Source organism: Lutra lutra, chromosome 13, assembly GCF_902655055.1.
Source record: "Lutra lutra chromosome 13, mLutLut1.2, whole genome shotgun sequence".
NCBI lineage: Eukaryota > Metazoa > Chordata > Mammalia > Carnivora > Mustelidae > Lutra > Lutra lutra.
Genome location: NC_062290.1, coordinates 95,211,604 through 95,235,997, shown reverse-complemented (window position 1 = coordinate 95,235,997; position 24,394 = coordinate 95,211,604). Strand labels below are relative to the sequence as shown.

The following is a 24,394-nucleotide window of genomic DNA, read 5'->3' as shown; positions in this document are numbered from 1 at the left end:
GGGGTTTGGGCCCCCAGCACACACACAGTCTCGGTGTTGCAAAGATCTGAATGTCTGTGCAGCCAGGAGACTGAGGGTCAGAGAGCCCGGTCTGGAGGCCCTGGGGCTGCTGGTCCGGGAGGTGGGCTGCCAGGGCAGTTTTCTGTAGTTCTGGTTTGTGTTTTCAGGCCCCGTCCTGCTGTTGGCCAGTGACAACGTAAAACAGCGCCTCGGCTCTGCTGCCCTGGACAGGTGCGCCAGCCCTTGTGTGGGACAGCTTCCGGCTCCCTGGGGTTCCAAGCACAGCCTTGAGCTGCACCTTCCACGCCCGCACGCACCCCGCCGTCCGCGTTCCCCTAAGCCCCTGGAGTCTACGGGCCCTCCTGCCCGGTCTGCAGCACCGGGGCCTGCTCAGCCCCTGTCTGTGCTCTGGCATCGGTGTCCCTCCACGTGTGTTTTCCAGTATCCATGAGTACCGGCTGTCCAGCTGGCTGGGGCAGCAGGAGGACATCCACCGGATCGTGCTGTACCAGGCGGACGGCACGCTCACACCATGGACCCAGCGCTGCATCCGGCAGGCTGACTGCATCCTCATCGTGGGCCTGGGCGAGCAGGAGCCCTCAGTGGGCGAGGTGAGCTGGTGGGCGGGGGCGGGGCCTGCGGGGCGGGGCCTGGGGAGCGGCTGGCAGTGCCTCCCTCGAGGCAGGGCTGCGGACTGGCCAGGTCCTGGTCCGCTGCTCTCTTCACGCCCCTCTGTTTCTCTGTCTTTTCCTTCGAATGAAATATTTTGAGAACTCAGGAAGAGACAGATCGTGAAAGCCGACGCCCGCAGCTCTGGCCTGCATGTTTTGGAAACATTTTGCTGCGTTGACCTCTGGTGTTTTTAGCACAAAGCAGGGCAGCTGCCCTGAAGTGGCCCTGGGGGGGCCTCTTGTGAAGTGGCGCCTCTCCTGTTCCACTATGAATGTGTTCAGCGCTGGTTTTCAGGTCTAAATTTGATAAAAATCGTGTCCTATTTTATATCACTTTGAAGGGTCCTTTTTTCTCAACACTTAGGTGTTCAAGCTTTATCCGTATTGTTTCCCTCATTTTTATGACTGTTGAGTCTCCGCTCTGTGAGCACCCGCCATCTGTCTGCTCCCCGCTGTGAGGGGACATCGCCGGCCCACTTTGTCTCCAGCGTCAAGGATGCGGGGTGTCAGGTCCTTCCTCTCTGACCCTGGGGCAGCTAAAATTGCCCGACTCCGAAGCAGGTTCTCTTCTGCAGGCAGAGCTGCAAGCGAGTGTGCCTCAGTGAAGTGACCTTCACTGAGAAGGTCACAGTGTGTGCCCACGAGGTGCTGTGAGAGCCACAGACGGGGAGAAGGCCCTCCCCTCCTGGCCACTCTCACCCAGCCCAGCGTGAAGCAGTCACATGGCCAGGCAGACCCCTGGGTCACAGCTTTGACCGCCAAAGGGCAGAGCACAGCACAGCCAAACTGGCTCCCAGGACTGGGCCGCCACCTGCCAAGGCCCTGCCCGAGACCCTCCTGCCTGTGGGGTCGGGTCCATCGGGCAGGGGCTGGAGTGGGGGCCTCCGTGACAACCCACCTCTGGCGGTCAGCTGCGTCCTGCCTGCGCCCTCAGGCTGTGCTGTCCTGCAGCTGGAGCGGATGCTGGAGAGCACAGCCGTGCGTGCGCAGAAGCAGCTGATCCTGCTGCACCGGGAGGACGGGCCAGCACCCTCTCGTACCGTCGAGTGGCTGAACATGCGTAGCTGGTGCTCCGGCCACCTGCACCTCTGCTGTCCTCGCCGCGTCTTCTCCAGGAGAAGCCTGCCCAAGCTGGTGAGGTCTGGGCGGTGGGCCGGCCCCACGGGAACGCCTGGCCTCCAGAGCAGCCTTCCTGACTTGCTTTGTGATGGAGGAGTACAGTTCCTTCCCGTTCCCTCTTCAGGTCCCTGTAGTCTGAGCTCACTGGGCCGCTGATGAGGCTGGCTTGCCTCTCTGTGAGCTCACATTTTCCTGAGCTTGACTCTTGGGGGCTATACCTAGGAGAGGGATGTGGCCCCTGTCCATCGGCAAGCGTCTGTCTCTGGGGCCGCAGAGGGGAGGCATGCTGGCACGCACGTACCTCCACAGGAAGGCAGGGGGGAGGACACTGGAGCCCGCCAAGGGGCGGGAAGAGAGCCTCCTCAGCCCTGGGGGCTTGGGGCCTGGGCGCCCCAGAGGCTGCCCACATGCCACAACCTGCCTGGCCCCACGGCTCAGTGGACAGTGTCCTCATAGCCCTTGCCCAGCACAGCCTCCATCTGGGGGACTCGGTGGGGGGGAGGGGGCGTGGCGCTCGGTGGTCTCCTGCTGGGCCCTGGAAAGGGCTTTGGGTCTGGAATAGAGCAAACCACCCTGGTCAGGCCACAGTGTGTGGGACTTGGCCCAGCCCTCCCTGGCCCCTGGCCCCTCTCTCAGGTGGAAATGTACCAGCGAGTCTTCCAGAGGCCCCCAGACCGGCACTCGGACTTCTCCCGCCTGGCTCGGGTGCTGACCGGCAACGCCATTGCCTTGGTGCTTGGGGGAGGGGGGGCAAGGTGAGTCCCCACGTGCAGCCGCTGTGTGTGTGTGCATGCGCGTGTGCGTGCTGATGAGGGCGCTGAGCTCGTCCTAGCTGCAGGCCCCGCAGGTCGGCCCCACACACGACCAGGCATGTCTGCGCACCTGGCTCTGCCTTGCCAAGCAGTGCTTCCCGCAGGCTCTCCCAGGTTTTAACGGTTGTCCATGCAGTAGAAGAGTCCTGTCTTGTTCTAACCGTCTTTGCTGGAAGTGTCTGCTTGTCTGTTAGCCATCCGTGCCTCCTCTGAAAACTCTGCTCTTACCGTTGGCCAGTCTTTCCGTTGGGCTCCGGGTGAGTGTCTTTCCGTTTTAATACACACTTTATAGAGCGCTGGTTTCATCTGCTCGCAGACCTAGCGCGGCTTCCTCGAGTTCTGTGGGCTGATGCGTTCCTGAAATGACTGCTGCCCCATGTTTGTCACTCTGGCCATTGCTGCCTTTCCCCTGAGCTTAAAGAGGGATCTGCTCCTGGAGCAGACGTGGAGCCCGGGGCCGCCGTCAGGAGGTACAGTGAGGCCCAGGCCTTCTGCTGGCGAACCAGATGCTCAGGGAATGGCAGAGCAGCGCCTGCCACACCCGTGCTGGGCCCCTGCCCCTCGGAGGGAGTGGGGGAGAGCAAGGGGCACCCAGCCTGAGCGCTGGGCTGCGGGGCGCATGTTTAATGGAACTTTAGTTTAATCAAAATAATACTTAGTTTAAAAGCCCTGTGGCCGTTCCCTGAGGCAGTCCTCTGCCTGCCTAGCCCTGACGGTGTGTCCAGAGGGCTCCCGAGACTGTGACCCGCAGCGTGGTGTTGGCTCTCCGCTCGTCTGCATTTCCTATTTTGTGTGTTCGGGTTTTGTTCAGTTCTGTCCATCCATCACCTACCTATCACCTGCCGTCCACCTACCTATCACGGCTCGTCCATCTGTCCACCCGTCCATCCGTCCTCTGTCCTCTGTCTGTCAGTCCCTCTCCCTGCTCACCACTTCCAGTCCCGGTATGGTTCCCACACTGGTCCCGCTGGTTGTCTGTGTCTCTTAGTCTGACAACGTGGCATGCGTCCTTGCACAGGTGTGGCTGTACGTCCTTCCTCGTAGCTGCTGTGGGCTGGGTGTCACGGATGGCTGCCCAGGCCGCCCCGGAGCACCCTCCCCCTGTCAGTGTGCTCGCCTCCATCCCGGACGGCCTCTGCTTCACCGTGTGTGGGAGCCACACCCCGCCCAGGCCTCCCACCACCTCTGGGCTCTGCTGGTTGCTTTCCAGTCTGGCTGATGGGACATGGTCTTGGATTTTCCCTTCACTGTCATCCTGGGACCTGCCTTTGTCCCTCCCGCGTTCGGCTCATTTTCTCAATTCCACGGCTTCGCCTTTCCTGACACGTTCCTGACTTGGGTAGCGTTCCTGCTCTACACATTTACTCAAGAGAAGAAGGAAAAGTTTTAAAAGGTCGCATAGCCGAAAATGTCTTCAGGGATGATTTGGGTCTGGAATCCAAGCTGGAAGTAATTTTCCCTGAGAATTTCTCCGGGATGCTGCCATTGCCCTTTGAGCTTCCAGTGTCCCTGCTGGGACGCCCGGTGCCACTTCATTCGTGAGGCCTGTTTTCTCTGAGAGCTGTGGGGTGGGTGTCTCGTAGTTCCTGTCCCTGCAGGGACTTGGCCATGTGCCTTGGGAGCAGTCCATCCATCCACTACCCTGGGTGGGCTCAGGGGCCCTTCCACATTTGGAAATCATGATCTTTGGCCCCAAGGAATGTTCTGTGTGTTCCCCGACCTGGGCTCTGTCCTCTGTTCCTGGCACTTCTGGCACTCGGTCAGGCACCCGAGATGGGCCCCCAGCCCTCCTTCATCTCCCTTGTTTTCCATCCGTCTTTTTGTTCTGCTTTCCGGTGATTTTTCCCAAATAGATCTTCTGCTAAAATATTTCTAATCCCCGGGGCACCTGGGTGTCCCAGTTGGTTAAGCGTCTGCCTTCAGCTCAGGTCGTGATCCTGGAGTCCCAGGGTCTCCTTCTCCCTCTGCCTGCCGCTCCCCTCCGCTTGTGCGTGCACTTTCTCTGTCAAATAAAATCTTTTTTAAAAACCTTCAAAAACATTTCTCATGTCTGAGTGCTCTCCTGTGGTGTCTTCTCTGTCCCTCAAGTGCAGTGCTGACGCGCTCCGAGGATACTCACGCAGGCGTCTCACCAGCCTCACCTTCCCGCTCCGTGCAGGCTCACGTGTGGCTTTGCTCACTCAGCCCTCGGGGCGCAAGGCCACATCAGCGGTCCTGCGGAGCGCGGTGCACCGTCTGCCACACTCTGCTTACCCCGGTCCTGGCCGTGGTCACCTGAAGGATTGAGGGGGAGCGGCTGTGACTTCTTGCAGAAATCTTCCCGCGTGTGCCGCTCTCTCCTCTCCTGCTTGCGGGGCTCCGCTTACGCTCCACGCCCCCACCAGTGACGTCCGGCGTCCACGCTCCCACACTTCGCCAGCCCTCGGTGTTATCAGGGCTTCCAACTGTTGCCGTGCACGCGGCTGGGGGGCTCTTCCTGGGGACTAATGAGCTCATGTGCTTGCTCTGGCCGCTCCTGTCCCTTGTTTTGTTTCGTAGCATTTGCCTCCCTCGCGCGTGTCTCCCTGGTGGCCTGTCTTTGTTACTGATTCAGGGGACTTGTTCGTGGAGTCTGAACTCAAGCCTTTTGCCAGATATATTTGTTGTTAACTTTGTCTCTCAGTCTTCGACTTCTCGTTTTCTCAGGGGTGTTTCTTTGATGAACAGGTTTTAATGTCGATGTAGATGAGCTGCCGGAGCGAGCCCAGTTTTTAGTTTTGCTGAAGTGTGGTTTTCCATTTTTACGGTGATTGCTTCTGGTGTTCTGAGCGCCCTTGCCTGTCCCAAGGTCGCAGAGGCATGCTGTCGTCCTCCAGGAGCTCTGTGTGTCCGGCTTGTACTGGTCTGTGGCCCACCTGCCGTTGCCTCGTGGCAGCCGAAGCTGTTTTGTAGCCACTCCGGTGAAGACCTCCCGGCCCCTGAGGTCACTGTGTCACCCGCATGGCTCTGTCGTGTGTGTGTTTTAGGACGCCCCCACTGTCTCGACAGCCTTTTGGTAAACCTTGACTTCAGGCCCTGCACATCCTTCCGTTTTGTTTTTTGTTTTTTTCAAAATCGTCTTCGTCTGCTCAGGTGCGGGCACACACAGCTAAGCGTCTTAAGGGCTACTTCTTCCTGTGGTGGTGAATGTCATACTTTGAATTTCAGGTTCACAGTGTCGTCGCCAGTGCGCAGAAACACACAGTGGGTATGTGTACCTCGCTGCTGCGTCTTAAAGCCTTGCTAAATTCACGAATTCTAGTGACTTTGTTATAGGCTTTTTTTTTTTCATTTCCTGTATACAAGTTATATCTTTTGAGAATCAAGGCAGTTTTTCTCTTTCTTTCTGAAATATGTTTATGTCTTTTGTTCCTTCTTCTTCCTGCCTTGTTGCCATGGGAGGGAAAGCGCTGACTTGGGTCTCGAGTGTGGTCTTGCCGCAGGCTGGGTGTTGGACGGAAGAAGTGCCCATCCTTAGCCTCTTGCGGAGGGTGCGGTGTGAACGGGTGCTTTGGGTGTGTGTTAAAGTGCTGAATTACACTGATGTTTAAACAGAAACTAACACTTTACTCTGGGGAGAGACTCACTTGCCCACGATGCGCCGTCCTCTTTAAACCCTGCTGGCCTCCCTGTGAATCTGGGTGCGCTTGTCCTTTCTTGAGACGTGTGTGGGTTTGTTTGCTGGCTTCAGAATGGAGTTGGGAAGTGCTGCTTCTTTTCCTATTTTCTGAAATTTTTATGTAAGATCTGTGTTACTCTTCCTTACATGTTCAGTAGCATTCACTAGTAAAACCATCTGGACATACGATTTTCTTTGTGAACGTTTAAAAATCAAAGGCTCAGTTATGTTGACGGTTATAGTACGATTCAGATTTTCTCGTGTCAGATTTGGCGAGTGATGCTGTTCTACGAACGTGTCCTTTTTATCTCTTCCCACCTCGTGAGACTCACACCTGCTTCTCACTGCGCTAACTGGGGCGTCTGTGCAGATGTGCGCTTTCTCGCTCCTGACAGCCTCCCCCCGAGCGGGTCCCTTCCACCGTGTGTTTGTTTCCTGGTTCCTTAATTTCTGCTCTTCTCTGTATTATTTCCGTAATTTGACTTGGTTTAAACCGTTGTTCTCGTGCGAAGTGGTGGCTTGTGGATGTTGTGTTGTGACCTCAGAGGACAGAGAGCCCAGCCCTCCTGCACCGCACCTGTGGGGACAGCCTTCTGTTCCCAGGCTGCTTGGACGTTTCTTTCTGTCTCGGGTTTCCAGCAACGTGGCAACGGCTTTCTTTTGATTGATGCTTGGAGTTCATGGTGCTCCTTTAACTGGAGGCTTGAGGTTGACGGTCAGTTCCATCTAGACCACCATCTGTCCCTCCAGATACTGCTTCTGCCCCACCCCTTTCGTCTCTTTCTGGGCTCCTCTGCCGGATCCCATGCGAACTCTAGGCGCTCGGGCGTCTGTTCTGGGGAGCGGTCTCCATGGTCGCCCTCCCGGGGTGTCCTGTGACTCAGTGAGCGTCTTCTTCTGCCGTGTCTGTCGGGGGCTCTCATCGGGGTGCCTGGCCCGCTGCCCCACCCACCGGTTGCGTTCTTCACTTCACACACTGGATCTCCACTTCTTTTTTTTAAGATCTTACTTTTATTTATGAGAGAGAGAGACAGCGAGAGCAGGAACACAAGCAGGGGCAGTGGGAGAGGGAGGGGCAGACTCCCTGCTGAGCAGGGACCCCACCCCAACCCGCTTCGAGACTCAATCCCAGGGTCCTGCGACCCTGACCCAAATCAAAGGCAGACGCTTAACCGCTGACCCCCCGGCTTCACCCCTTCTCTCCTCTCCTGCACTTGCTGTTTGGCCTCGTCTTACAGTTTTCAGTTCGATCAAAATTATCAATCTTGTCTTTAATTTCTCGAAAATTTTTTTAGGCTTATACCTGAGTGTTCAGTTTTTTTGTGGTGATATTAAATATTATTATTTTTTATTTTTTATAGATTTTATTTATCCATTTGACAGAGATCACAAGCAGGCAGAGAGGCAGGCAGAGAGAGGCGGAAGCAGAGAGCCCGACGTGGGGCTCGATCCCAGGATCCTGAGATCATGACCTGAGCTGAAGGCAGAGGCTTTAACCCATGGAGCCACCCAGGCGCCCCTTAAATATTGTTTTTAATAGTGTTAAAATATGCATGCCATAAAATTTACTATTTTAAATATTTTTGACTGTAAAGTCTGGGGCATGAAGTTCATCCAGGGGTCGTGCAAGCATTACTGTTCATCCCCAGAACGTTCATCTTCCCACACTGAACCCCTGTTCTCCACCATCTGTGTGTGTGGGTGTGACCCCTCCAGGTCCCTCAAGTGAGGGGACCCTCGTCCTTCCGTGTCTGGCTTCTCTCACCAGTGGGAGGTGCTCGCGTTCGTCCACATGGTACCTTTCTGAGCCGGGCCATGTCCCTCGAACGCACAGGCCATGCTCTGCTCACTCGTTCACCTGTCAGGCACACAGACCCGTTTGGGCCCCGGGACTTGTTGGGCGCAGCTCTCTGGAGCCTGTGCCGCGTCTCTGTGGCTCCCTCGCAGCCCACCCATCTTGCTTGTCCCTCCTGGCTGTGGTCCCGTGGCCTGATCTCCTCTGTGACTGACGACTTGCGGTGGGCATCACTGAGGAGAGAGGAGCGGTGGCTCAGGCTCAGGGCGGTGGCTTCGGTCCCACACTGGCTTTCCTTTTCCTGCACAGGCTCGTCCGTGTCCACCCCCACCCTCATTAGGAGCCCCTGCGGGGGCCTCTGGGGGTTTCCCGCCTCCCAAGTCTGTGCAGAGCCTGTTCAGCTTCACATCCCAGCAGTGTCCGTGGGGCCATGTCTCTGCCCATTTTCTGTGACTTACGCAAGGGGCGGGCACCGAGGAGGAGGGGGTGGCCTGGGAAGACCATCTCTGCCGCCTTTGCTGGCGCGTGGCACGGTGCCGTGCCCGGTGACAGTACCCCCCCGTGCTCTGTGCTCCTGGTGGGTGTAGAGGCTGTGCCCAGGTCGGCATCATCCGGGCCCTGACGGAGTGTGGCATCCCCGTGGACATGGTTGGAGGGACGTCCATCGGGGCCTTCATGGGCGCCCTGTACGCCGAGGAGCGGAACTACAGCCAGATACGGATCCGGGCCAAGCAGTGGGCTGAGGTGAGGGACCTCGGCCCACCCTGGAGCTTAGCCCCAGGTCCCTGTAGTGCCGCGGGGGCAGGAGGACATCGGGAACTTGGGCCCCTGCTCGCGGCTCTGCAAGCTCTGGCCTCAGAGCGGGGTTTGTGGGGTGGTGGGGGAATGGGGAGCACAGAGCAAGAAAGGACATCAGTGTTGGGGACTTGGCTCTTCATTTATTAAGGTGACTGAGGTCGACATGGAGAGGTCAGCACCGTTGGAAGGAGAGTTTCATGTTACCTGTCGTTCAGCTGAGGGTCTGGTCACAGGCCAGGCAGACGTTTCCCTTCCCTGCCTCTGCTGGTCTGCTTCAGCTGTGGGAACAGCCGCGGACCTTTGGGCCTGCTGCCCTCCTTGTCCTCAGTGTGTGTTGGGTCATGGGGCCCCCTGGGAGGCCACTTTACACGGCCAGGTGGGCTGGATCCCGTCCAGGCTGTCCTCTGTCCCTTTCTGGGGGAGCCTTCGGCCTCCTGCCACGCTGAGGGAGGTGGTAGTGGGGGCCTCCAGGCTTGGCTCTGCAGGCTCTCTGGTGCTGGACGGGGGTTTCTTCAGGAGTGAGGGCCTTGCTAACCACGGACGACCCAGGGGGAGCCACGCTGTCCAGAGTCCCTGCCCTGCAGCGGCACACTTGTTCCCTCTGCTTGTCCCAAGGCAGGGTCTACATTCTGTTCATCTCCGTGGGAGCACAATGGGGGCACCTCACCCTCAGCTGGGGCCCCACATCACACATGGCCTGTGCGCTGGGTATTTCTGCCTCGGCTCTGGCCACCCAGCGGCAGGGCACATCTTTCCTCTCCATCCCCAACCCTTAAGAAGTGAGGCAGCCTTGAACCCGGGCATTCTGGGGCAAGGCCAGTGCTCCCTGCCTAGTCACGTGTCCTGCTCCCTGCAGGTCTAAGTGGCCCCCGTTTTCACTGAGGAAGGATGGGCCTCAGTCCCACCAGAGAGACAGGGTTAGGGAGTTTTGGCAGAAAGGGCCCTCAATAGGGTCACCCTTTCCCGGACCCCGATGGAGTGTGTGCCATGGTAGCGTGTCAGTGGTGGTGGAATGTGAGGGTCAGCCCCAAGCATGCTGGGGCAGGGCAGCTCCCCATCCCGGGGAAGCCTTGATGGGTCGTATTTACCGCTCTTGGGGACCCCAGCAGGGAACTCTCTTACCCATTCACCTGCCAGCGTTGGTCCTGGACGGGGCTTCGTCCAGAACTCCCTGAGCAGGCAGTGAGAGCCAGGCGTCCGCGGGCGCTCTTGTAGGACCCCCAGGCCCTGCTGCTCCTGCCCTGGCGCTAGCCCCCTCCCAGACACCCTTGCTGTGCTCACAGGGAGCACATGTGTGTGCTCTGGCCCCGCTCCCTTCCCAGACTGGGGTCCCATGGGATCATCCACTGCCTGTGCCAGAAGGTGGGGTGAAGCCCTCACCCTCTGTGGGGCTGTCATGTGTGCCTTGCCCACTCAGGACATGACATCGATGGTGAAGACTGTGTTGGACCTGACCTACCCGATCACGTCTATGTTCTCGGGCGCCGGCTTTAACAGCAGCATTTGTAGCGTCTTCAAGGACCGGCAGATTGAGGTGCCCCCCGCAAGCAGGGGTCTCCCTCATCTCCTTGAGCCTCCAGGGCTGCAGGGTCGAGGGTTGACAGCGGGGGAGGATGGCCCTTCTGAGTCGTGCCGTCCCTTTGCAGGACCTGTGGATCCCCTACTTCACCATCACCACGGACATCACGGCCTCTGCCATGAGGGTCCACACGGATGGTGAGCACCTCCTCCTTGGGTCCCCTGATAGAGGCTCAGACATGCACGGGGGCCCAGGCCCCCTCCCTCCGCCCCACCCCCACCCCCGAAGCGTGGGTTGGGGGAGGGGTACTGAGGACCTGCTCAGGGGGTTGGGGGGTGCGGGGGCAGACAGAGAACCTAGAAGCTGCCTGAGCCAGGGGAAGCACCAAGATGACCCGAGGAAGGCAGCTCAGGGAGGTCTGGACCCAGAGAGGTTCCTGCCTTGAGCGTGTGGGACGCGAGATAGCAGTGTGAACTGAGAGCAGAGATGGACAGGACAGAGGGCACACTTGTACCCGGGGTGGGGGTGGAGAAGGGCACACTCAGGCCGGGAGTGGGGGGCGGCGAGGGGCACATGGAGGGCATGTGTTTTGTGGGCTCCAATCAGCAGCTGGGGGGAGACTACTGGGCTGAGGACCGTGAGGCAGCCAGTAGGTGGGTGGCAGCTGAGGGCCCTTTTCTAGGGCAGAGTGGTTTGTAAGCTGAGCGCGTGTGTCTCCTTGGAGGTGAGTGGGACTGTGGGGCTCACAGAAGGCTGTGGCACACACAGTACAAGGTGGGGAGCCCGAAGAGCCGGCAGGGCCTCCCCTGGGCCTCTGGCCCTCCCCATTCTCCCTCTGTGGAGAGAGCCTCTCTGGGGGAGGAGGAAGAATAGGAGGTGTGTCTATCTGTTCAGGCCTGGTGCCATCCACCGGACGTCAGACGTGCAGACTTCAGGACCCCGCGCTGTCAGCGCTCTAGGCCCAGGGTCTCGGGCAGGAACCCCGTGTGGGCAGCGACAAGCTCCCCTCCTATCCCCTTGGCAGGCCCTGGTGGCAAGCCCTCTGCCCTGCCTCTCCCCCAGGCTCCCTGTGGAGGTACGTGCGTGCCAGCATGTCTCTGTCAGGCTATATGCCTCCCCTCTGTGACCCCAGAGACGGACACCTGCTGATGGACGGGGGCTACATCAACAACCTCCCAGGTACCGTGGCCACCTCCACTCCCGGGGAGCCGGAGGCACACAGTTTCCTCTGTGTGTGCTTGTGGAGCCCCGAGAAAGCGCACAGACGCGTGCAGACGCAAGCCCTTGTGCGCACACTGGGCCGTCGTGTGCTCCCAGCATATGGCCGTTTGGCAGCTCAGCCGCACCCGGAGCAAGGCCAAGCGGAGGAGCTGAGAGCAATTCTGGCCCATCTGGGCCCGCAGGCAGAGCTAACAGCCAGGAAGCGCCAGGGTTGCTGTGGGCGCGCCCCGCCTTGGGCACACCTGTCACCTGTTGGATAGTTCTGTGCGTTAGTCCGGGAGTGACACTGGGCCCGAGCCCTCCTGGCCCTTGCAGGCTCTGCCCCGCCCCCCAGCCCTACTCCCCTCTGGGGCTCTGCAGGCCTGTCCCAGGCGGTAACCACGGCTGTCTCCTCCCCAGCGGATGTGGCCAGGTCTATGGGGGCGAAGGTGGTGATTGCCATCGATGTGGGCAGCCAGGACGAGACGGACCTCACCAACTACGGCGACGCACTGTCTGGGTGGTGGCTGCTGTGGAAACGTTGGAACCCCTTGGCCACGAAAGTCAAGGTGGAGGCAGAGCTCTGCCCGGGGCCCCGGCGGCCAGGGGCTCCTTGTGGCTCCTCTGTGCCTCTGTCCCCGAGATGCCCAGCGTGGTGCTGTGGGCGGCGGAGGGCTGCAGTGGTCTCCAGGCTCCAAGCCAGCGGGGGTGCACTCACTTGCTCCCTGTCCGTGTCAGGAAGCCTGGCTGGACCAGCGCTGGGGAGGGGAGCAGGCCCGTTACCCGCCAGGATCCCTTCCCAGGAACCCTGGCTGGGCACCGCCCTCCTCCCAGGCCTAGCAGAGACATGTCTCCCTTTGGGAGAGGGAGGGCAAGGGTTGGGGTGTGAGACACAGGCAGCTGCACCCGCATGGGGGCTGTGGGGTCCGGGGGGCCCGCAGAGCGTGGCTCAGACGCTGTGAGGGCAGCAGGTGTTGAACATGGCGGAGATCCAGACGCGCCTGGCCTACGTGTGCTGCGTCCGGCAGCTGGAGATGGTGAAGAACAGCGAGTACTGTGAGTACCTGCGCCCCCCCATCGACGGCTACGGCACTCTGGACTTCAGCAAGTTCAACGAGATCTGCGTGAGTGCAGCTGGGGCGCGGTGCCCACCTGCCCTCATGTCCAAGCCCAGAAGTGGGGCCTCCTGACTCCTCCCCGGGTCCCTGGTGTATGTGCAGGAAGTGGGGTACCAGCATGGCCGGACAGTCTTTGACATCTGGGGTCGGAGTGGCGTGCTGGAGAAGATGCTGCAGGACCGACAGGGGCCGAGAAAGATGAAGGCCTGTGACGTGAGTGCCGGACCTAGCGCCCCTCCCTCCCTCCTGGGACCGGCCCTCTGCCTGTCTCAGCAGGCCTGAGAGGTGCAGGGCTCCCTTCAGCCTGCAGGACCTTGGCGCACACCCCCACCGGGGCCAGAGGATGGGGGCAGGGGTGCGGCCCTGTGGGAGCCATCTCTTGGTCTCGGCCCTGACATCCCTTGTTTTTCACTGTGGCTCTGCTGCTCATGGTGGGACGGGATGGGGATTTGCTCAGGCCTCTGCGCTTCTTCTAGGCCCTGCCCTGCCCCAACTCCAGGGGGCTGGGCACCTCAGCAGGCCGAGACCACAGAGGGTTGCAGAGAGGGGCTGGGGGACTGGCCAGGCAGCCAAGGGCTGTGGTGTGGGGACCAGGGGAGCTGTGGCCTTGGCCACATGTCTCTTCCAACTCGGCCCTCCAGGTCCTCACCTGCCCCAACGCCTCCTTCACTGACCTCGCTGAGATTGTATCTCGCATTGAGCCGGCCAAGGCAGCCACGGTGGATGGTGAGTTGGGGCTCAGGACACACACCTGCATAGCTGAGGGTGACATTGGCAGTGTTCCCTTCTAACCTTTGGCACGCCCCACAAGCTGCCCTGGCCGCCAGGCCCTCCCAGCAGCCCCGGGGCCTGATGACCACTGTGGCACGGCCTCTGCCCTTGGGGGGACCAACACAGCCCTCCCCTGTGCCCAGACGAGTCTGACTACCAGACGGAGTATGAGGAGGAGCTGCCGGACGGCCCCAAGGATGCGTATGCGGACTTCCAGAGCGCCCCGGCCCATGCAGGCTCGGACTCGGTGAGCTGTCCGGACCTGCCTGCACGCCTGGGCTGAGTCAGCTCTGAGGGCTCCGGGCAGGCCAGCTGCTCGCTCCCTGCTGCCCTGCAGTGCAGAGCCAGAGAAACCTGGCCCAGGGTCAGCCGTCCAGGCTCACCCCCACCCTGACGTTGTGCTGTTTGCTTCCAGGACGACGAGTCCTCCCTCCGGCATTGAAACCCCCATCTGGCTTCGCAGAACTGCCCCCCGGGCTGCTGCTACCCTTGGCACTCAGACTGCGATGGACAGAGGTCTCCCTTCCCATGCACCCTAGAGCAGCACCCATGGAGGGCCTCTCCCCCAGCCTGCCCGGGAGACCTGGCGGGGAGCCTCCTAGTCGGCCTCCCTGGGCTGTGCCCGCCACTGTGGGGCCCCGTGCCTTGGACAGGTATTGGAGTCCCCCGTGCACCTGCTTAATGTATCAATAAAGGTGGATCCGACCGTGTGTGGACGTGTGCCTGGCCAAGTCCCTGTGGCAGAGAGCGGCACGATGGGCCAGGGAGCAGCCCGGCCCTGCACTGGTGCACCGTGGGGGGGGTAGGGGGATGGGGAGCATCGCCTGCTGTCCTCCGAAGTCACCACGGGAGGGGGGACCCCAGGCACCCCTGTGACCAGGCAAGCAGGATGCCCAGGGTCCGCGCGGGGCTGGGGAGCCCCCCAACCGAGGAGCCCCCTCCTGACCTGTCGGGCATCCTCCCCGCCAGAACTATGCCGCCCACACCGAGACCGGGGAGCCCTTCTGTATAGAAGGAAGGACAACTCCGGCCCCGCGTCTTTGGGGCCCGCAGCCCCTGCAGGTCTCCAGGGGCACGGAGCCCCCTAACCCGAAGGCCTAAGCCCTTGCAGTCAGGGGACCGCCGGCCTCAGTTTCTCCGCGCCCACCCCCAAACCTCCGCCCGCACCCCTCCCCGAAGCCGGCACGGTGGGCGGAGCCACCTCCCCAGTCCCCTCCGGACGACCCCGCCGGGCATCGACGTCACGGGCGGCCACCCCCAGGCGTGACGTCACGGTGGGCGGAGCCCCGGGCCCGCCCAGTCCGTGACGTCAAGGTGGGCGGAGCCGCCGCCCCCGGGCCCGGCCGCGCTCTCCGGGTGCGGCGGGACTCGCGGACGGCCCGGCGCGGCCATGCGGGGCCCGGGCCCGAGCCCCAGCCCCAGCTCCGGCCCCGGCGCGGCGCGGCTACCCCGGCGGAGGCGGCGGGCGCGGGGCGCGCTCTGAGGCCAGGGGATGCGCCGCCGCCGCCGCGACCATGGGCGCCGCCGCCTCCCGGAGGAGGGCGCTAAGGAGCGAGGCCATGTCCTCGGTGGCGGCCAAGTGCGGTGAGTGCGGCGGGCCGGCCGCCGGGGCCCCGCGCCCGCCCCCTCCCCCGCGGCGTCCGCCCCGCGCCGGCCCCGTCCCTCGCGGCGGGGCTCCTCGCCGCGTCTCCCTCCCCCACCGCCACCCACAGCCCGGCGCGGCCGCGCTCCCGAGACCGCTGTGGGCGACGCGCCTGACCTCACGACCCCCGCGCGCGGACCCCGCTCACGGAGTGACGGCGGCCGGACGGAGCGCCCACCCCGGCGCCGGCCACGTTGCACCGGGACCCGGGCCGGGGGGTCCCGGAGCTGCGCCCTGCCCGCGCCGGGTTTTCTGGGGGCGGGACGGCACGGTCGGCCGTGAGTGACCCCGACCCTCACCCGGCTGGTGCCCAAGGGCTGGGTGGGGGTGGGGACCCCAGCTCCCTTATGGGGAGCGTCCAGAGTGACCCAGGTGCACTGAGAGCGCACTCCGCTGTCCACCCTTCAGAGCAGCCCGAGCATTTGGCGAGTACCTGTCCCAGAGTCACCCTGAGAATCGGAACGGTGCAGGTAGGGGCATTCGAAGAGGTGCCCGGACGGGGTTGGTCCGCAGCACACCCCCCTCCCCCCGCCACCCCCACAGCCTAGGGATGCTGTCCCCTGCCCCAGGCCTGGCCCAGCTCCAGGGCTGGGAGCAGGCAGCAGGAGCTGCCCTGCTGGGCTGGCTTCCTCACGCCCCCTGCCCTCCCTGGCCCAGAGAGAGCCTCAGGAGGAGCTCAGAGTCACTCATCACCATGGCACCCACCCAGCCTGGGCCGTTGGCATGGCAACAGGCCTCCTGGCACCCCCAGGGTTGGCACCGCTGTCTCTGGGGGCCAGCTGGTGGGGGGGAGGGGAGAAGTTGGCACTGGGCGCATGGGTGCAGTGGCAGGCTGGGAGGTGGCATGTTCATTCCTGTCTCCCCCTCTCCCCCCGCAACCACAGGTAGCATAGCCTGTCACCCCCACGCACACACACCCAGGGCTTGGGGCCCAGGTAGGAGGAGGGTGGGAGCCTCCGAGAGGAGTACGCAGGTCACAAACACCTTTTCTGAAGATGGCAGGGGCTTAGAACTTGGTCACTGGGGCTGCAGGGCAGCCCCAGTCGTCCCCCCATCCAAGCCAGGCACTCACTGGGAGTTCTCTGCCCTCGCCGCATCAGGAGAAGGGGAGGGCAGGGCCAGAGGGCTGCCGTTCACCTGGCACCTCTCCCCCAGACCACCTGCTGGCTGATGCCTACTCTGGCCACGACGGTTCCCCCGAGATGCAGCCAGCCCCCCAGAACAAGCGTCGCCTCTCCCTCGTCTCCAATGGCCGCTACGAGGGCAGCCTCTCAGAGGAGGCTGTCAGTGGAAAGCCGGCTGGTGAGGGCCCCCAGCCCCGCGTGTATACCATCTCCGGGGAGCCGGCCCTGCTGCCCAGCCCGGAGGCCGAGGCCATTGAGCTGGCCGTGGTAAAGGGGCGGCGGCAGCGGGAACGGCACCCCCACCACCACAGCCAGCCCCTGCGTGCCAGCCCCGGGGGCAGCCGCGAGGACGTCAACAGGCCCTGCCAGAGCTGGGCAGGCAGCCGCCAGGGCTCCAAGGAATGTCCCGGATGCGCCCAGCTGGCCCCTGGTCCCAGCCCCTCCCCTCGGGCCTTTGGGCCGGACCAGCCACCCCCGCCGGAGGCCGCCAACCACAAGAAGCTGGAGAGGATGTACAGTGTGGACCGCATGTCTGGTGAGGGCAGGCCCGGGGCAGGGTGCCGGTGCTGGGGTTTGCTGGCCACAGCCACTGTGAGGCTTGGACGGGCGGAGGGTGTGCAGGTGCCCAGCGACACCAAGTAGGTCAAGGAGGGCTTCCTGGAGGAGGGCGATTAGGGGATCCTCGAGGGTGGAGCACACAGAAAACACGGCTTAATTAGAATATCAGGCTGCCTCTGGGGGGTCCTGGGGATCAGTCTCTGCCCTGGGCCCCAGCCAACAACGTTCACAGTAACCTCGGGAAGCACACTTCCTGGGGCCTGGCCAGGAAGTGTGGTGCTCTGCGGGTGGTCGGTGAGCCCTGGAGGCTTCCTACGTGGAGAAGCGGCCTCTCGGGGACACTTGAGCAGCCCCATGCCTCCTGGCTCTGGGGTCACCTCCTGAAAAGCAGCGTGCCGACTAGCTGCGCCCTCACATCATCTCAGGGTACCTCCTGGCCTTCCCAGTCCGCAGCCTTCTGGGCATCAGGGCACAAGCCAGGGGTGTGGGCAGTTCACTTCCATGACCTCATGCTCCTCTGATGGACAGAGCGCAAGGGTTGGGGCTGGGCCAAGGGTGAGAAAGTAGAGCAAATTTTCATCCGCCCCGGGTAGGAGCTGTAGGGGTCCTGAGAAGGGGCAGCCCTCAGCAGGACTGTCTCCACACCGGGTGAGGGCCTCCACCTCCCCGCTCCTGGAATGGTCCAAGGGAGTGGAGTGGGCGGCCTGCAGAGAAGGCCCCAGAGCCCCCAAGAGAGGCTGCAGCCCTTGTCCCCGGCCTGTGCCTCCTCTCCAAAGGGCAGCAAAGGGAACCCTTTCTCTGGGCCCTTGGACACAGGCTGTGCTCGCAGAGGCACGCTCTTCCGCTGTCGGCAGCCCCAGGGGGAGCTGGGCAGAGACCGACTGTCACGAAGCTGCTGAGCTGTCTCGGCGTGAGCAGCTGAACCAGCACATGTTACCTTACAGCCTCACGCCAGCATCCGCCCACCTGGGAGAGGGCTAGGGGACCCTGGTGCTTTTCCCCCACTGGCTTGGGCAGAAGCATCCCCTTCCCTGGCAGCTTCAGGAAACCCCCAAGCCACCCTCGTCCCTCCTTCTGTCTTGCAGATGACACCCCCATCCGTACGTGGTTCCCCAAAGAAAACCTCTTCAGCTTCCAGACCGCAACCACAACTATGCAAGCGTGAGTCGTGCACCTGCCGGGTGTCCACGGCGCGGGGCCTGGGCCTGGGGCCTCTTCTTGGTGCTCGGGAACTACTGCCAGACCCTCTCCCACCTGCGAGGCCCACCTGGGCGGCTGTTTCTGAGCAGCCCCACGTGCCCCTGTCCTACCATGTCTGCCAGATGTGACACAGTCTCAGGGAAGGCAGGGCTGGCTGCTCTCCTCCCCCAGCCTCCCACTGCCTCTCCCTCACCCCATCCATCATCACCCCTCCCTTCCCCACGGCCCTGCCCTCTGCTCTCCTGGCCCTCCCCTGTCCTTCTTGGTCCTCTGGGGACCGGGCCCCAGGCTGTAGCTGCTGCAGGCTCCAGTTGGGGTCGTTCTCCTGGGCACAGCCTCATCTCAGCTCCCAAGACAGCAGCCTCCTTGTATTTTGTGCATCTCGGGGGGGTCACACCCCAGGCGTCCCTGCGGGGGCCTGCTCTTCTCTCTCTATGACACGTACCTGGGTTTTCAGACGCAGAGTTCCTTTCGGAGAGGCACTGTTGGCTGCAGTGTCCCCCTTATGCTACTCCGGGGAGCCCATCACCGCCCTCAGGCTGGCTGGGGGTGGTCAGCTTGGCCGCCAGGCCCAGAGCCAGCAGACACGGGCCTCTGTGCCCGCCTGACCGTGTCATGGCACCTGGTAGCATGGGCCCATGACCTCCTCATCCACCACCCTTGCTTGGGCTTCCCACAGCACAGCTGGTGCCCGGCTCGAGCCTGGAGTATGAGTGAGGGACCCCCGGAGTCAATGACAAGGGCAATAACAGGGAACCTAGAGGGCTGTGGGGTCGTGGCTCACTATGTCTTCTTTCTCACGCTGCCCCTTCCCGCCGCTCCTCCAGCATCTCGTAAGTACTCTGTGGGACCTTGAGCCTAAGAGCACTGGGGTTGTCCCTGGGGAACCCTCCCACCCCCAAATAGGTTTGGGCAGGCCAGGGACCTGGGCCTTGACTGTGAGGGAATGCCACGTCCCAGCAAGCACCACGGCCACAGCAGGGCCTGCCAGGAGCCGGGCGGAGGACAGGGTGAGACAGGCCAGGGTCCTTCTGCCTGGCCCGGCGCCCTGGATGCCCCTCCAGGCCCTGTGCTCACGCCTCTGTCCCCACGTCTCGGTCCCTCCTACCTGCGGCCAAGGGCAGTGCTGACTCGTGGTGGTTTCTCAGGGTGTTCAGGGGCTGCGCGGAGAGGAAGCGCCGGAAACGGGAGAATGATTCCGCGTCTGTAATCCAGAGGTAGGGCCTGCCAGCCACTCGCCACCAGGGTCCGTCTCTTGTCTGTGCTGGTCTGGTCTGGGCCCACTGGGCCCTGGCAGACCTGATGGGGGAAGGGCGGTGGCGACCACTGGCCTGGCCCTGCTCTGGGGACGCAGCAGGCCAGAGAGATCGTGGACCCTGGCCCAGGCCCGTGTTTGGGGGTACATTGACAGTGGGACTACAGGCAGCCAGCCCATGTCTCTCTCTGAGCCTTGAACCCCAGAGCTGTGGGGTCAGCAACAAGGCTTATCCTCCCCGAGCCCCACCTCAGAGATGTGGCCAGAAACCGTGTCCGTCTTGGACCCTGGACCTTGGTAGGGCCCACATTTGGGGGTAAAGATGACCTGTCTCTGAGGTGGCCCAGGGCCGTAAGAGCAGGGAGGGAGTGTCCTCAGGCTCTGATCCTACCTGGGGTTGGCACGGACAGTTGTGCTGAGCACAGGAAGCAGGAGCCCTTGACCACTTGGCGAGGGAGGCTGGTGGGGTTCAGAGTGGGCCCAGAGAGGGACTGGAAGGGTGGGCAGTGGGGTGGGTTCCTGAAAGCAGGAGGGTCACCAAGGGCAGGGTCCTGTCATAGGGCCAAGAGCAAGAGAAGGTTTGATCATTGTGCCTTTGTCCTGGCAGCAAAGGGGAGCCCTGCAAAGGTGTCAGCAAGAGGGACGGAGTGGGATTTGCTTCTGAGTGGGCGGTAGGCGAGTAGGGGAGCACAGGGGCAAGAGGCATTTCTTTCCTAAAGAGGTGACGGCAGACCCACTGGCTGCGGGCAGTAGTGCCAAGCAGAGAGCATGGGGGACTGGCCCACCGCCCACCCACTCCGGCGACCCTCACCAGCCCCCCGTGTTTCTTCCCCAGGAACTTCCGCAAACACCTGCGCATGGTCGGCAGCCGGAGGGTGAAGGCCCAGAGTAAGACCCAGGGCAGGAGGGTGGGCAGGCGCGTGGCACTGCTCTTGCCGGCTGGGGCTTTGCGGGCTGCTGGCTGCACCAGAGAGACCGGGGTCCCAAACCCCCACCGCAGCCCCACCAGGGAACCCTGGACTCTGGCCCCACCCCTAGCCTTGCGACAGAACCCCTGCCTCAGGCTCAGCTCGTGCTCTAGGCCCCACCCCCAACCATCTGCACAGATCCAGCCTCCACTGGTCCTAGGCCCCAGACCCTACTCTTCCCTCACTAACACCCATTGGGGTCTTGGGGCACCAGCCCCTGCCCCAGCACGCCAGACTCGGCCCACAGGCGCCCCGGACTGACGCCCTCTGACGTCCTAGCCACGGACCCTTCCTCCTGCTATCCCAGGTGGTGCCCCAGAGCCAGGAGCCAGCCCTGTTCTGGGTTGCCGAGGCCCAGGGTCAGCTCAGGCTCTGCCCCTCCCGTCCCCGTCCCGCCGCTGACTGGCTTTGCTCTCACTGCAGCGTTCGCGGAGCGGCGCGAGCGGAGCTTCAGCCGGTCCTGGAGCGACCCCACCCCCATGAAAGCCGACACTTCCCACGACTCCCGAGACAGTAGGTGCCCCGCGCAGGCCAGCCCACCTGCCCCCAGAGGGCCCCCACCCTGGCCCCAGCTCCTGTGCTTCGCCGGGCAGGCTTCCTGCCTGGGCAGCTAGGCTTCTGCGCTTCTGCTCTCTGAGCCTCAGCTTACCCATCTGTGAGGTGGGGACGCCTGGCCCCTTATACTTCGTGGGTAGGGTGCTGTGTTGGAAGACTTGGGGGGCCAAGGGCTGCCCTGCCCGGCTCCTGGTTCCAGGGCCCTGGGGGGCCTGCCCCCCTGGCATTGTGTGGGGGTCCACAGGGTGGCCGCATATGGTGGTAGCGGCCAGTGTCGCTAGGCTGGTGGTGGCCTTTGTTGGTCTCTGTCGCCCACCCTGGGTTACTTGCTGACCTGGAGGACCCTCCGGGAGCCTTTATTGTGGGTTCTGTCTACTGCTCATGTCTGCGGGTTCCAGCTGGGACTGGAGGTGCTGCTAGGGGTCCACAGCACTGGTGACCCGTCCTGCCCCTCAGGTAGTGACCTGCAGAGCTCACACTGCACCCTGGGTGAGGGCTTCGAGGATCTGGACTGGGAGACCGAGAAGGGCCTGGAGGCAGTGGCCTGTGACACCGCGGGCTTTGTGCCCCCCAAGGTCATGGTGAGGTCGGGTGTCTTTGTGATCTTCCTGTTCCAGCCAGTCGTGGGCTGGTGGGGGGTTTCTCTTTCCTCCAGGAGCCCAACAGGCTCTACCTGGAAATGATGCAGCCATCACACAGGCTGCCCAGCAGTGGGGGGTGACCTCCTGGGACCTCCCGCTGCCCACTGGGTCTGAGGCAGCTGGGCCCTGAGCCACCCCCTGTGCTGTCTCCAGCTCATCTCCTCCAAAGTCCCCAAAGCCGAGTTCATCCCGACTATCATCCGCAGGGACGACCCGTCCATCATCCCCATCCTCTACGTGAGTCCCTCTGCGCCAGCCCCAGGGCTGGGGGTGGGGGGCCGCGGCCCGAGAGGGGCCCTGACCAGAGTGTGGCCTGTGTCTCTCGCAGGACCACGAGCACGCGACGTTTGAGGACATTCTGGGTATGTGCCCTGCTGCCCCACTGTCCTCTGATCCCGTGTGGGGTTCACCTACAGGCCGCGGGGGGTGAGGGGACACTGGGGGACAGTTCACACTCCTCCCTCCCTAGAGGAAATCGAGAAGAAGCTGAACATCTACCACAAAGGGGCCAAGATCTGGAAGATGCTGATTTTCTGTCAGGTACGCTCAGCCCCTTCCTGCTGGGGGGACGAGGTCCTCGACAGAACGTGCAGCCTTCACACACCGGTGAACGAGCACGTGTCTGTGTGATGGGGGCCGCGAGTGGACGCCCTCTGTGTGCACCCCATGTGGCCAACCCCGTCTCTGACAGGGCGGCCCAGGACACCTGTACCTGCTCAAGAACAAAGTGGCTACTTTCGCCAAAGTGGAGAAGGAGGAGGACATGATCCAGTGAGTGGGCTGCCCGTGGAGACGGCGTCCGTGTGCACACCCCATCCCTGCAGTCCCTCCCCACAATGCTTCTGTCTCCGGACCCGGGTCCTGGGCCCTGGCCTGCCCCTCCTCACACGCGGGGGCCTGGGCTGGAGGCTACTGGTGACCCAGCCCCTCCCCCACCAGCTTCTGGAAGCGCCTGAGCCGCCTTATGAGCAAAGTGAACCCGGAGCCAAACGTCATCCACATCATGGGTTGCTACATTCTGGGGAACCCCAACGGGGAGAAGGTACAGGGACCCCCAAGCCCTGCCCCAGGCCTCTGGAGACCCCGGACCCACTACAAGAGTTAACAGCCTTTCATTTCTCCTTCCGTTCTCCTCTCTTCCCTCAGCCCCTAGAAGCCTCTTGTGCTTGAGCCCAGTCAGTGGGGAGGGTTCCTGCTCCCTGAACACCATTCCCCCACACCTCCCCTCCCCTGTCCTGAACTCACGTCCCTGCCCTGCCCTTTCAGCTGTTCCAGAACCTCAGGACCCTCATGACCCCTTACAAGGTCACCTTCGAGTCCCCGCTGGAGCTGTCGGCCCAAGGTGAGCTTGCCAGGGCCAGGCTGGTTCTCCGCCTGAGCGCTGGGGTCTGGGGGTGAGGCCTGAGCCCTGGCCTTTCTTCTCATACCCCAGGGAAGCAGATGATCGAGACCTACTTTGACTTCCGGCTGTACCGACTGTGGAAAAGCCGTCAGCACTCGAAGCTGCTGGACTTTGAGGATGTTCTCTGAGGGCTGGGACCCCCACCCGGCTGCTTCCACGGACCAGTGGCTGGGGCTGGGCCACTTGTGTGCGCCCCAGGACCACGTGGGTCCCCACTTCAGGGCACCCCCAGATGTCGCTCAGGTTCCCTCCTGGGGGTCTGGCCCTCCCTGCACCACAGCCCACTGAGGTCATAGCCCCTGCAGCCCGGGACCAGCCTCGCCCCCGTGGCCAGGGCTTGCTTGGCGGCCGGGCACCAACGGGGCCTCGGCCCTGCCCCGAGGTGCCTCCTCTCCTCGGGTCCGTAGACATAAGTGCAATTTTCACAGCCCCGGAACAGTCCGGAGGGAAGCAGCGTGACTAGTTGAGTAGCTAAGTGCTGTGTTACCAGTTACGGTGTAGACAACCTAGCCCCGTGTGTGTCCAGGACCTCGTCTGCTCCCCGCTCCTCTGCCCTGCCCTATTTGATCACCAGCACCAGGGCGGCCCGTCGGGGGAGCAGTGTTGCCCGGCTGCCCGGCCTGGCCCCGGCCGCGGCCGCATCCCTGATGGTGTGCGCTTGTACCCTCTCGCCGCCCCTGCTTCCTCTGACCTCAGCCGTGCCGGCCCAGCAGGGGTGCCTGGGCAGCAGGGGAGGGGCGCGCCTTCCCTTGTCCCCGAGGAGGCTCTGGGTTGAGCTGGGTCCCCCCGGCTCCCCGTCCTCCAGCACCCGCCCAGCCCCCTGATGCTGTGCTGCAGCTCAGCCTTTGCCAGCCTGGGTCGTAGCCCTCTCTCAGTGCAAAGGTTCAGCAGGGGCGGGCCGGGGCTGGGCCCCGGTGGGTGGGGACCCCGCGGCAGCGCTGAGCCACGGTGGACTTGGGGCGTGTGGCCTAGCTGGGGCCAGTAGGGCCAGCTCTTGTATGTTGCTGGGGCTCGGGGGCAGGCCCCCCTCCGCAGAGCCTGGGTGTGAGGACACCTGGCTGTGCCCTCAGCTAAGGGAGGAGCAGGGGCATGTGCTGGGTTCTGAAGGATGTACGATACCCCTTAGAGTGACCATTAAACCCGACCCTCTGCTGCGGCCGCCTGGCTCTTCTCTCTTGGCACCGCCCGCTACCTTCCTGGACCCAGAGACTTCCAGGCCCGTGGGTCCAAGTTTGTCGCTGTGGCCCCTGGACAGAGAGGCTGGGTGGGGCCCCCAGACCTTCCCTGCCAAGGTCACACTTGGTGAGAGGGTCTGGCAGCAGTGGGGATGGAGAAGAGCAGGTTCTAGACCGCGCCAGTGGGTGGAGGGTTGTGCTCCTGCAAAAGGGTCAAGAGGGCTCGGGAGCTGCGAGCAGAGGGACCCCGTGTGGGCTGCCGGAGCAGTCGGCAAGTGAGCGTGGGCCCAGCTGGCAACCCTCTCTCGGACAAGCCTATGCTGATGCTGGGCCCAGTCGAGCCTGGCTCCCTGGCCGGGTCCTGGTCTCTAGTGGTCCAGGGAGGGGCAGCAGGTTCGGGCTGGGCAGGACAGGAGGCCACCAGCGGACAGCTT

The 24,394-nt window shown here is 62.9% G+C and overlaps 2 protein-coding genes across 15 annotated transcripts in view; both read left to right on the top strand.

Annotated features, from left to right (window-relative positions):
* The window catches only part of PNPLA7 (patatin like phospholipase domain containing 7), a 58,548-nt gene extending 44,398 nt beyond the window's left edge, over nt 1–14,150 (top strand). Inside the window, exons 22-35 of one of the 2 annotated variants that reach the window (XM_047699706.1) lie at nt 168–231; nt 443–611; nt 1,623–1,805; nt 2,427–2,545; nt 8,622–8,778; nt 10,250–10,366; nt 10,479–10,548; nt 11,414–11,530; nt 11,972–12,120; nt 12,523–12,675; nt 12,772–12,882; nt 13,311–13,395; nt 13,584–13,687; nt 13,856–14,150. In XM_047699706.1, coding sequence (XP_047555662.1) covers nt 168–231; nt 443–611; nt 1,623–1,805; nt 2,427–2,545; nt 8,622–8,778; nt 10,250–10,366; nt 10,479–10,548; nt 11,414–11,530; nt 11,972–12,120; nt 12,523–12,675; nt 12,772–12,882; nt 13,311–13,395; nt 13,584–13,687; nt 13,856–13,882 — 1,625 coding nt within the window. In that variant the 3' untranslated portion in view covers nt 13,883–14,150. The remainder of the gene's footprint in view (nt 1–167; nt 232–442; nt 612–1,622; nt 1,806–2,426; nt 2,546–8,621; nt 8,779–10,249; nt 10,367–10,478; nt 10,549–11,413; nt 11,531–11,971; nt 12,121–12,522; nt 12,676–12,771; nt 12,883–13,310; nt 13,396–13,583; nt 13,688–13,855) is intronic. The other variant, XM_047699707.1, reaches the window with a different exon arrangement.
* Nucleotides 14,151–14,767: 617 nt separating this feature from the next.
* NSMF (NMDA receptor synaptonuclear signaling and neuronal migration factor) lies at nt 14,768–23,941 on the top strand. 13 transcript variants are annotated; one of them, XM_047699708.1, is made up of 16 exons: nt 14,769–15,024; nt 15,491–15,552; nt 16,238–16,741; nt 17,850–17,925; nt 18,792–18,797; nt 19,113–19,181; nt 20,055–20,107; nt 20,611–20,700; nt 21,199–21,323; nt 21,537–21,620; nt 21,712–21,745; nt 21,853–21,923; nt 22,075–22,154; nt 22,323–22,425; nt 22,650–22,725; nt 22,816–23,941. In XM_047699708.1, the coding sequence occupies exons 1-16, from the start codon at nt 14,933–14,935 to the stop codon at nt 22,911–22,913; spliced, it is 1,623 nt and encodes a 540-aa protein (XP_047555664.1). In that variant the 5' UTR covers nt 14,769–14,932; the 3' UTR covers nt 22,914–23,941. The 13 variants fall into 13 exon arrangements, with proteins under 13 accessions (XP_047555669.1, XP_047555664.1, XP_047555666.1 ...); XM_047699717.1 differs by having other exon boundaries at nt 14,955–15,028; XM_047699713.1 differs by lacking the exon at nt 20,611–20,700 and having other exon boundaries at nt 14,768–15,024.
* Nucleotides 23,942–24,394: the final 453 nt, after the last annotated feature.